This window comes from Telmatherina bonti, assembly GCF_933228915.1.
Source record: "Telmatherina bonti genome assembly, chromosome: 2".
In the NCBI taxonomy this organism is placed as follows: domain Eukaryota; kingdom Metazoa; phylum Chordata; class Actinopteri; order Atheriniformes; family Telmatherinidae; genus Telmatherina; species Telmatherina bonti.
The window spans coordinates 39465328-39477638 of NC_136620.1; the positions used below are offsets into that span (position 1 = coordinate 39465328).

General features: G+C 42.8%; 1 protein-coding gene across 2 annotated transcripts in view; it reads left to right on the forward strand.

Moving 5' to 3' along the window:
• The window catches only part of fgd4a (FYVE, RhoGEF and PH domain containing 4a), a 55906-nt gene that overhangs the window by 25104 nt on the left and 18491 nt on the right, over window positions 1-12311 (forward strand). For both annotated transcript variants that reach the window (XM_079249124.1, XM_079249125.1), the window contains exon 2: window positions 11315-11398. In XM_079249124.1, coding sequence (XP_079105250.1) covers window positions 11315-11398 — 84 coding nt within the window. The remainder of the gene's footprint in view (window positions 1-11314; window positions 11399-12311) is intronic.

Consider the following 12311-nt stretch of genomic DNA (forward strand, 5'->3'; position numbering starts at 1 on the left):
TAAAATACTTGTAAGCTTCTTAGTCTGAACAAAGTCACACTCGATCCCGGGTCTTAACACAGACTAACACACCCAGATAATCTAGTTTGAATTAATTCCACATATACCTTCAACTACGCTCAAATTGGCTTATGATCCACAGTTCCCATTCCAGGCGTTGACATGGAAATAACACAGAAGATTCCAGAACACAGAGGAGGAAGCCGTACCAACAATGATAACCACAAGTAAAAGTGTGCCTCTCTATGTAAAATGTAGAGTTATGACAGATACTTTGCAGCTAGGTTAAATGTTTGTAAGTCAATGTTCCAGGATGTAACTAGTCAACCAGAGAAAGACGGACACTAACGAGTTAAAAAGGCACATTTATCTACCAGGTGACGTGGCTTCGGCCTGCTGTTGTCAGGTCACACATGAGCAGAAATGACAGGGCAAAGCATAGTTAGCTTTTAGCCACTGAAGCTATCTGTAGCGTCATGCAACAACATCTTAACAGTGTTTAAGATTTCTAGGATAATAATAATATATTCCATTAAGTTTGCTGAATATTAGCAGTAAGTTTGAAAATTAATCTTTCAGACGTAAAAAAGTTTTTAAAAAAAGTCCATTCTAATACTGTAAATATCACTATTAGCCAACACTCAGGTCTAACAGACATTTGATGCACACATTGATCCTCCTTTAAGTTCCCAAAGGGCAAAATAGTCTCTAAATTCAGGACATCAACTTTTAGTCTAATCTTGTGCACACCGTTTCAGCGTGCACAGACATCCAAAGGTATGTTGATGAGTTTAACAGAAGTTTATTTACAAAAGTTTACATAGTCTTTAGACTTTGTACCTAAGTCTAGGTGCAGTATACTGCATGTGTCATGTATGAGCTTTGGAGAATCTCATGAATGGTGTTTCGTCTTGCAGCACCAGCCTCCGTTTTCTGCCACACGTATTCTGCACATACATCATCACCAAGCATACGTCATTGTTTTGATCATCATGAATTGGTAGCATGCATCAGATGAGAAAGGACCTTTTATTCATCACTGTTGGTTTGTGGGAATTTCACATGTGCTTATTTTTGGCGATGAAGCTTTTCTTTTTTCAGATTCAGGAAATTATTTTTGCTGATCTGATGGAAATTTAGCTTTAATTGTTTTGCACGGACCAAAAACAAGCGGTTCAAATGAGACAACATCCTCTGGGCATGCCCCAACAGCGTACACATTCCTTTAATTATCACAGATATTAAACAAATACTTTTTTTTCTGTTTAGTTCAGGTTTTTCATATCCACTCTTTGCTGTTTTTTTTTATTTAGTTATGCAACCAGACATTTGTGACTTTATCAGCTTCAATCTGTAAGACCTTTTCAGGATGGCTGATACGCTCTTATCATAAAAAGACTGCTGAGAATAAGCATTGTTGTTCATTTCTGAGCGCTCTGGTCTGATGGGAATCAGTCAGACGTAGTAATTGGCCAGGCCGGATATTGATTGACACATATGGGAGCTCCTGCCCAGCAGCTGTGATTTTTTTTTTTTTTAAGGTGAACGAACAGGTCGTGGGGGTGCAGGGGGACACAAAAAGACGGTGATGCAAACAGAGGTAAGTGGCTGTTAGTGGAGAGAAGTGGGTGGCAGTGAAGACAGGGTGGGGGAGGGGTCATAAGGGAGATAAAGGCAGGATGAATGACAGTTGTGTGTAAATGCTGTCAGCTGGTCTCGCTCTCTGCAGAGATGTTTTAAAGCTCATTACTAACTTTTTTCAACACGTGTTGTACATCCAGTCAGACGTGGTCAGATGTGTACATCCTTCTCTGCAAGACGACGACCTTCCAGTGACAAGAAACACGGTTTCCATCTTTTCTTCCTTTAAATCCCGTCTGAGGTCTCTTCCCTGTGAACCAGTTCAGGATCAGAGCACACCGTTCACACTGTCACCCGGTTGGCCTGCCCTGATTAGACATGGGCCAGAGAACACGATCAGATCATGCTAACAGCTTATCTTCTCATGCTGGGTGTATGACAGGAGCTTACTAGGAAACAGTCATGTTCATAATTTATGAGAGACAGAGAAGTTGGATGTGAGGAAGACGAGGGAGGAATGAATTCAGATGTCTGCTACATACTGCATGTGGGGGTTTTTTGTTTAATCTCTGTTGTATTTTGTGTCTGTGTTTAAGTTAATAACATTTATATTTCCAACCCTAAACAACGTTTCTGCCACTGAGAGAGACAAAGCTTCTAGCATTGGTAAACAAAGCAGAGCATTTAGCAGCTAAACTGCAACGTCACTCAGGTGTTTGTGATGGAAAAAGAGCTGAACAGGAAATATTTCTGTCATATTAACGGCATAACGGTGTGTTGTGCTGCTTTTCATCACACCTTAACCCAAAGGTTTTGGGTTAAAAGGTTTGTGGTTCTCTTAAACAGTCATGTCAGTTTCATAGAGACAATGAAAGAGCCGCTTTTCTCGGTGCCCTGTGTGACCTGCAGGTCTGTGAGGAATGCATCTGAGCTGCACTGCAAAGGGAAGCAAAAGGAGGAAGTAGCATTGAGTTGAAATGTGGCACCTTGCTGAAAAGCTGTGCAGATTTAGCTCCTTTACACACAAGCAAAAAAACATATGGGGACAAACTACATCAAGGTCTCATCTGGTTGTCGTGACAACATAAAGTCTTTACAAGGCCTTTTAATTTTCACTTTATTATGTCTGTGACACAAAGCCATCAGTCGCTGGTAATTGTCCATTAAGGACGGACTGGAGTGAGTGGAAACGGACGCATCTGGCCTCTTCGAGTGGCCAATATCTTCTGTGTTAGACATGAAACCCTCAGACATGTGCTCACACATGCACACGGTGTCACACATATTTACCAGCATGAACATCAGTGTGATTAAATGGGTGTGACTTGGCATGTTAATATGGTCGCCCCATTGCATTATTTATGAGTTCCATTTGAATGGTGGTTATCTCCATCCAGGGCAGCCATGCAAATGAAACTGAGGTTACTTTGCATCTCTGTGTCCTCATAGTTCAAAGCAGGCTTTAATTTTGGTATTTATTTTAATATGTGGTGATATCTATTTCTCATCATTATGCAGAGATAAGCACAGACTCTCGTCTGTAAATGTTTTATTGAATTTTGTGTGCAAAGCTGATTTTAAACAGACTATCTGAGGTGAGGTTAGGTTAGGTATAACCGGGACTCCAGGGGCTTTATGTCTAGTTAGAATGTGAGAGAATACAGGATGGATTGGCACAGATGGAGCAAACTGGCTAAATGCAAAACATGACTCAAAATATACTCAAAATGAGTTCAAAAATTGGTTTTTGGATTGCTTTCAGAGCTGCAGACAGTTAAATATTAACTGCAATGGCTGGTTAATTTGAATCTTTTTCACTTCTCCATCCCATCTCGCTCCTTCCCTCGCTCTCCTCCCCAGTAAATTACAACCCCCACTTCATCTCACTTGTCTTACTGCTCTCTCCTCCCACTTTGGGGTGACTGTGTCCTTGGATGCTGGCTAACCCTCAGCGGATTGTAAGAAAAGTGCTTGAATGTGACCGTGAATCAACATCTTGAAGGACATAGCTTCTTCCTGTTATTCTCTGCCTCACCTGGTGACTCTGGTTTCCAAGGAACCGGTTTGTGCAGTGACGGAAGCTGGTACGCTGAATTTCTGAGGGGTGAAAACAGACTTGATCTAACCAGTCAACAGGGAAACTCGGGCTGATAAAAGGGACTGATACTTTGGGTGCTGACGGAAAGAGTTATGAAATGGATGAAGAATGTTTGTTTGACAGATCAGAGAAAACCCAGCTGCACCTGACAGAAGTCCTCACAGGTACTGTAGAGGTGTTTTCTTATTTTATTGGAAATTGTGATAAAATATCACCAGAAAAACTGTATTTTGTGATGAAAAAGGTCTGAAGGTCAAGTCTGTTGGCGAACCACTGAGAAGGACAAACAAGCCACTGTTTTTGGCAAAGAATGTTGTTACTAATGGGAGCTATATGACTGCAGTCACCTTCAGAACATTCTGAACATGCAGCTTGTTTGTGTAGTCATGGCTTGTTTGCTGGGTGACTTTAACACCTTTCTATTCATGTTTTTTTAGTGTTAGTCAAAGTATCGGACAGTATTTTATTGTCACTTTACTGGTTTGCAGACTTCTTCAGCTGAAGCCGTCAGGATCAGTTAAATATGTCGATGTAAGTCCACATAAGTTTGCTCGTGTATTCATGTGGCTTGTGCATAGATTCCACATCATGTAAGTAAGTAAATGTTTATTTAAGTCGCACCTTTTTCTAGATAAAAATAACTAAGTGCTTGACAATCAAACACAAAACTTTAAAACAATATAAAACCTAATAAAACAAAGTAAAAACAAGATTTAAAAGGCGTGTTATAAGCTTCTTTAGAAAAGAGAAGACTGACTCAGCCGATGTCAGGCAGAGAAGAAGAGGAGTTCCACCGAGAAGGAACCACTGCTTTGTTTTAAGCTGCGTTTGTAAAGCAGCCAGCAGACCCTGGTCAGCAGATCTCAGAGACCTGCTGGGGACATATGGCTTTAAAAGGTCCCTGATTTAACCAGGAGCTTCGTCATGCAAGGCTCCGTAAGTTAGGAGCAGAATTTTAAAATGTACTTTCTAAGTGATGGGGAATGTGTGTGTTTGTGTGTTTACACCATTTTTTGATCATGAGATACCAATACACACACACGCACACAACTCAAAAGATGTGATAAACGTCATACGTGTCACAACTAGCATGTCTGTATAAACTTCAGGTGTCTGCTTGTCATCCTGGCGCTTCTTGTTGTCTCTGCGCTCTGACACACCTGACTGGAGTTAATGGGCCATGATGAAGTGCTCTAAGAAACTGTTGGTGAAAATCAGGTGTGTTGGAGCAGGGAAACAACAAAAACCTGTAGGAGACCGGCCATCAAGAACTGGAGATGAACAGCAGGAATTAACTAGTAGTTTTTGTTAGCCAGTTAAAGAGCCATACCTTCAGATCCCTCATAATGACATTAGTGATTATAACGTCTTTTACAAATGGCTATTAACGCTTATATGCTGCTGTTTTTATATTCTGTTTTTATTTGTACACTTCACAGATTAGATGCAACCTTAGCAATGTAACTTCTGGAATAATTTTGTTTAGTTCCATAACAGCCTTTAGTTCTCTTTTTGCCGTCTTTCTTTCATTTATGAAGGTAAATAGACTGTTTAGAACATGAGACTCACAAGAGAAGCTTCTAATTTCTTTTTCCAGTTGTCGGCTGTGTTTATGATAAATTATGGGCACAACTGGCAGAAAACTTTTTGTTTTTTAATCATTACTTTGATTACATTTCCCCTTTTCCTGTTAAAGGACAGGATTTATTTCTCATTGCTTCTCTCCAACTCATCGTCACTGTTTTAAGGACAAAAATGGCTCAAGTTTCGTTTTTAATATTCAGACTTCCTAATGATGTGCGTCATCATGAGGTTTTTATTTCTCTTCTCAACTTCTGGCTGACCAATAACTGCTTTTTATTTTACATGCGATCATGTTCGCATTATATCTGTCAAGTTTCTGTTTCTGCAGACATTAAAATCCTTTAATCATTAAAAACAGGAAGGGAACGGACAGGAAGAGGAAGCTTTGGGGTCAGTTCAGTCACTGGACCAGCAGACCTGAGGCCATTATGCATCACCATGTGGGCTTGTTTCACACTTCAAACCATCAGACCAATGTCATCCCTCATAGGTTTAGTCACCTGAGTTCTTTTGTTGTGTGTGTGTTTTCAGTGCTGACATAATAACACATCCCCCACTTCAGGAAACAATAGGCATGTGCCATCACACGGCTGAGTGTCAGTTGGAGGAGGGGAGCTGTGGAGTACAGGGTCTCATATGAACAAAATGCATTTGATAAGCTGCTTACATGTTTCATATTCTCAAAAAGAAACTTGTCCAAGAGATTTGGCTTAACATGCGTATTGTACAATAAGTTTGTGTGTGTGTGTGTGTGTGTGTGTGTGTGAACAGCAGGCAGACCTGTCATGAGGAGCCCAGATGGTGGGTATAGAAAGCCCTCCTTTAATCCATGAGCCAGAATATTGTTGCCCACACACACACACACACACACACACACACACACACACACAATCTGTCCTTCCTCCAGACAGTTTGTGCAACCTCCCACTGAGAGTCCATTTTTCCTTTTACGTTTCATTATTCACAGTCAATTATGTCGTCTCCATTTAGTATTACTGTATTGTTACACACACACTTATATGATGCTTAATATGTCATTTAAAACACACATAATGTTTCAATCTATTATTTTGGTGGCAAAATGTACATAAAGACTCTTATACTGTAGTCCTGAACTGATTTCCCACAGATCCGTGTAACTTTCTGACCACATTAGAATGTGCTGATGGACATGTGCAGGATGCACCCTGCCTCTCGCCTGTAATGGACTGGGATAAGCTGCTTCCCTGTCATCCTGAATGACTAAGCGATGTAGCAAATAAATTAATAATTAAACATTTTCTATTCTAAATTAAAAAAGGGAAATTGATTAATTCAGTTTTTAATCAATTTTATGCTATTCGACCAGATGACTTATGTTAAATATAAATTGGCACCTCATAACAAATACTGATTCAGCATCCATTTAGTCTAGTTGCTGGTGTTTTTTATGTCTGGTTGCTGGTGTGTGATTATATCCAGTTGCTGGTGTGTGTTGATATCTGGTTGATGGTGCGTGTTGATGTCTGGTTGCTGGTGTGTGTTGATGTCTGGTTGATGGTGTGTGTTGATGTCTGGTTGCTGGTGTGTGTTGATGTCTGGTTGATGGTGCGTGTTGATGTCTGGTTGCTGGTGTGTGTTGATATCCGGTTGCTGGTGTGTGTTGATGTCTGGTTGCTGGTGTGTGTTGATATCTGGTTGATGGTGCGTGTTGATGTCTGGTTGCTGGTGTGTGTTGATGTCTGGTTGATGGTGCGTCTTGATGTCTGGTTGCTGGTATGTGTTGATGTCTGGTTGATGGTGCGTGTTGATGTCTGGTTGCTGGTATGTGTTGATGTCTGGTTGCTGGTGTGTGTTGATGTCTGGTTGCTGGTGTGTGTTGATGTCTGGTTGATGGTGTGTGTTGATGTCTGGTTGCTGGTGTGTGTTGATGTCTGGTTGATGGTGCGTGTTGATGTCTGGTTGCTGGTATGTGTTGATGTCTGGTTGCTGGTATGTGTTGATGTCTGGTTGATGGTGTGTGTTGATGTCTGGTTGCTGGTGCGTGTTGATGTCTGGTTGCTGGTATGTGTTGATGTCTGGTTGCTGGTATGTGTTGATGTCTGGTTGATGGTGCGTGTTGATGTCTGGTTGCTGGTGTGTGTTGATGTCTGGTTGCTGATGTGTGTTGATGTCTGGTTGCTGGTGTGTGTTGATGTCTGGTTGATGGTGTGTGTTGATGTCTGGTTGCTGGTGTGTGTTGATGTCTGGTTGATGGTGCGTGTTGATGTCTGGTTGCTGGTGTGTGTTGATGTCTGGTTGCTGGTGTGTGTTGATGTCTGGTTGATGGTGCGTGTTGATGTCTGGTTGCTGGTGTGTGTTGATGTCTGGTTGCTGGTATGTGTTGATGTCTGGTTGATGGTGCGTGTTGATGTCTGGTTGCTGGTATGTGTTGATATCTGGTTGATGGTGCGTGTTGATGTCTGGTTGCTGGTGCATGTTGATGTCTGGTTGATGGTGCGTGTTGATGTCTGGTTGCTGGTGTGTGTTGATGTCTGGTTGATGGTGCGTGTTGATGTCTGGTTGCTGGTGCGTGTTGATGTCTGGTTGATGGTGCGTGTTGATGTCTGGTTGATGGTGCGTGTTGATGTCTGGTTGCTGGTGTGTGTTGATGTCTGGTTGATGGTGCGTGTTGATGTCTGGATGCTGGTGTGTGTTGATGTCTGGTTGATGGTGCGTGTTGATGTCTGGTTGCTGGTGTGTGTTGATGTCTGGTTGATGGTGCGTGTTGATGTCTGGTTGCTGGTATGTGTTGATGTCTGGTTGATGGTGCGTGTTGATGTCTGGTTGCTGGTGTGTGTTGATGTCTGGTTGATGGTGTGTGTTGATGTCTGGTTGCTGGTGTGTGTTGATGTCTGGTTGCTGGTGTGTGTTGATGTCTGGTTGCTGGTATGTGTTGATGTCTGGTTGCTGGTATGTGTTGATGTCTGGTTGATGGTGTGTGTTGATGTCTGGTTGCTGGTGCGTGTTGATGTCTGGTTGATGGTGTGTGTTGATGTCTGGCTGCTGGTGCGTGTTGATGTCTGGTTGCTGGTATGTGTTGATGTCTGGTTGCTGGTATGTGTTGATGTCTGGTTGATGGTGTGTGTTGATGTCTGGTTGCTGGTGCGTGTTGATGTCTGGTTGCTGGTGTGTGTTGATGTCTGGTTGATGGTGCGTGTTGATGTCTGGTTGCTGGTGTGTGTTGATGTCTGGTTGATGGTGCGTGTTGATGTCTGGTTGCTGGTGTGTGTTGATGCCTGGTTGCTGGTGTGTGTTGATGTCTGGTTGATGGTATGTGTTGATGTCTGGTTGATGGTGCGTGTTGATGTCTGGTTGATGGTGCGTGTTGATGTCTGGTTGATGGTGCGTGTTGATGTCTGGTTGCTGGTATGTGTTGATGTCTGGTTGATGGTGCGTGTTGATATCCGGTTGCTGGTATGTGTTGATGTCTGGTTGATGGTGCGTGTTGATGTCTGGTTGCTGGTATGTGTTGATGTCTGGTTGCTGGTGCGTGTTGATATCCGGTTGCTGGTGTGTGTTGATGTGTGGTTGCTGGAGTGTAACACATCAAAGCAAAACAAAGCCACCACGTTTCTCAGGCCTGGGACGCTGCAGGCGAATGACGACTGTAGGAATGTGACTGTAGGAGTCAGCAGCACAAAGGCTTGAGGTTGGAAACGTGTGAATTACTGCAGTAATGTGCAGACATTCTGACAGTTCTAAAGATGTTTTAGCACTTTGCTGATTGAGAATGCAATTGTGTGCAACATTTATGCTCAGTATTTCCACCCTGCCATCAAGTAAACTCTTTGGAAAAGTGTGTATGAAAGAGTCAGCAAATGTTCTGTAGCATGTGCTCACTGTGCCTGTTGGTCCTTCTGTTTGTCTTCTCTACTGACCCGCGTGCACTGATACATGCTGCAATCAAATCCACACAATAAGGAGCTCCGTCTGCTATTCTCAACGTGTTGGAAGGATGATAGTGATTTTAGCTGCATAAATTCTGCATCACTTGCTGCGCTTTAGACCGTCCGCACCTCCTCCCTCGGATTTCCCGGCGGGAGAACAAATCTCCCGCAGAAAGCCTCCCGCTGTGGTGCGCTGGTGCGAAGAGTAACTGCAGAGGAAGGCCAGACCAAATTGTCAGAACTTGCTGCTGAAAATGAGTGTTGTTCATGTGTGATAACAGCTATAGGTATATCCTCTTTCAGAGGACTGCAGGGACCTTACCCACCAAAGACATAAGCTAGATGTTCCTGTTCTGTTTGTCCTTTATTTTTACATGGAAGGTAATTTCCTTTTAAAGTCTTTCTTCATCTTTTACCAAAGTAAAATCAAATGGTTAGAATGGAATCAAATGGAAAGACTACAACCTATTAAAACCACTTTTATTTTCCCTTTTCAGGACTCATGTGGCAGAAATCAAATATAAATGTATGTTGTCACTTTCAGGTCAGAGTCAGAGAGACACAACCAGGACAAACCAGGAAAGTTTCAGACACACTTATCAGTTGTTGTGTTGTTTTCTTATCGTTAGATATCGGCTGTTATGCTAGATGGATATCTGTGCCTCCTTTGTGTTTATGTTGCGGGTGTAGGAGCCACAGCCCCCCACCCTCCATTCATTTATTTGGTATCAGACCAATGTGGGCGTGATGTGACAAATGATTATGTATTCGACTCGGTCTCTCTTCCAGATACCCACACGTGTTCTACACTGTTGGAAAGAGAAGATGCTTGAGATTTGAATGATGTTTGGATCTCCAGGCTTCAGTAAACCTCGGCCCAGATGCAAATGCAGTCCTCCAGCAGCACATGTGGTTCTGTCACATCAGCAGTGGAATAGTTGATACACAACAAGACTTTTATCCATAGAAACCTGTTTAGGTGAAAACTGCAGAGCTTTATGGGGTGGGGGTTAGAAGGTTGATGGCTCACGCCCCAGTGGGGGGAGGTTAGGAATTTCCATGGGTTCTCTCCAGATACTTCCTCCCCCTTTTTGAGGGACTTGTAGGTTAGTCGGTCCCTCTCAATTCTCCCTGTGACATGAGTGGTGTTTGTCTCTCTGTGCTGGTCTCCCCGTCCAGTTTGTACCTGCCTCTAACTGGCTTTATGCTGGGAGAGACTCCAGCTTCCCTGCAACCTGGAACTGGACTAAGCGGTGTTAGAAAACAAAAAAAAAGAATAAATTTGCTGCTCTGATTTCCTTTCACTCCATCCTGACACATCCATGAAAAACCACCATCAGCAGGTCATGTTGTTTCCCTGTTTAAAGAAGACGAAGTGGTGTCACCGTCCATCCAGCCGTCAGGTTTTAGAACTGGTTCCAGTTTCACCGTTGCCACATGGTTAACATTTTTCTGGACTGTGATAAAATTAAGGTCATCTCAGCTTTAATCTGTACTGTCTGAATGGATTTAGTTCTGTGACATGGGTCACTAAGGGGTCGCACAGGTCATAAAGCAAGCTAAAATCACCGCCTACTGTCGTACTACTTATGTTTGTGTGTGTGTGTCACTTGGATTTGCTTTATGTTAGCAACTGCATTTGTTTATCCTGCAGATTTGATGCTAGGTTTTAGATCAGAGTGTGTTTGTGTGGTCTAATCTTTATATTATCTGCATTATATATGCGTGTATGGAGGGTGGTGGTGGGGTGGATGGGGGGAGTAATACTCATGAGCCCATCATTGTTTTTACAACCGCTACTATTTTCTCTTTAATCTTTTATGTGCATATTAAGCGTCTGTGTTGAAAGAGTGTAAGCTCTCCCCACAGATGATGCCCTACATATCACAGACAGGCTAATTAAGGTTTCTGTCTCTGAGGGGAGGTGCATCCCTTTTCATTTTCTAAACAAACACAAGTCTGTTCCAGCTCTTGATAAAAGCGGCATACATGTGTCTCTCTCTTTCTGATCCCTTCATCCTCATTTCAACCCTGAGCTGATGTTCCTCATACAGAAATTGCTGGAAGCTCCTTTCTTCAGCACAGTTTGCTCATACTCGGCAGATGTGTCAGCTTCTTCATATCTGGTGTTTTGCTGTTGCAGAGAGAAAAAGCAAAACTCCCTGCTGCCAGACCAGGAGTGCGGATGAGGAGACCTGCGTGGCGGTGAAAATCGAACAGTCCAGAGGTAGGCGCAATTGCTTTTGTTTCTTATAGGTGCAAATGATTTCTTATGAATGTGCAGTGTGTGTGTTCAGAAGTGTGCAGGAATTCACATTGTGGTTGTGTGTGTTTACGATAAGGATGTTGTAGCTTCTGGTCACTGTCCGGGTGTTAAAGTGTCTTGACCTTTATCTTGTGAAGTGTGAGAGGTGTTGCACAACCACGATGGCTTTTAATAAGCAAAGCTACGGTACTTCTTAGATTCACAGCAAGACGGTCGTGCACATTTGCATGAATGCACATTAAAGCTGACTTAAGAGCCTGTAATTCTTTCAGAAATCTGCGATCATGAAGAGGGACTATTAATGGAGGTTTCAGGGTGATGCTGCAGCTTTCTGCTATAGATGATGTGAAAAAGCTGCAGGTTTCAGCTCTATTTTTACAACAAATGTATGTGTGTGTCTGCGTAGCTTGAAGTCTGCTTCTGTTAGATGAATGAGCTCTCCTCTGGTGTCTTTTCTTTCTTTTAAAGTTCTCACACAGACTTTCACAGCTCCTCTTCATTTTGCCTCCATTTTTCTGACAGTTTAATATTTCTCGGTTTATTAGTCTCTACTTCACTTCTCCCCGTTTGTTTCCATCCTCCTCTTAATCACGCTGTCCCGTCAGTGTTGTCCCACCATGCTGTCGTACTCCAAGCAGACTGAGGTTCTAATCACACGCCAGCCTTTGGATTAGAGAATGATCAGGGTTAATCTGAAGAAAGTCTGGGTAGAAGAACAGAAACGGCTAATCCCCCGCTGATGTTTATTTGTCACACTCCCTCACCGGCACAATGAAAGCCTCGTGTAGCCAGACGTCGACTCCAACAACACTGACTGGTTGAGGGCACATAAAAAACTGCTGTTTGCCTGTTTGTGTGTAGACAGTGTGACCAT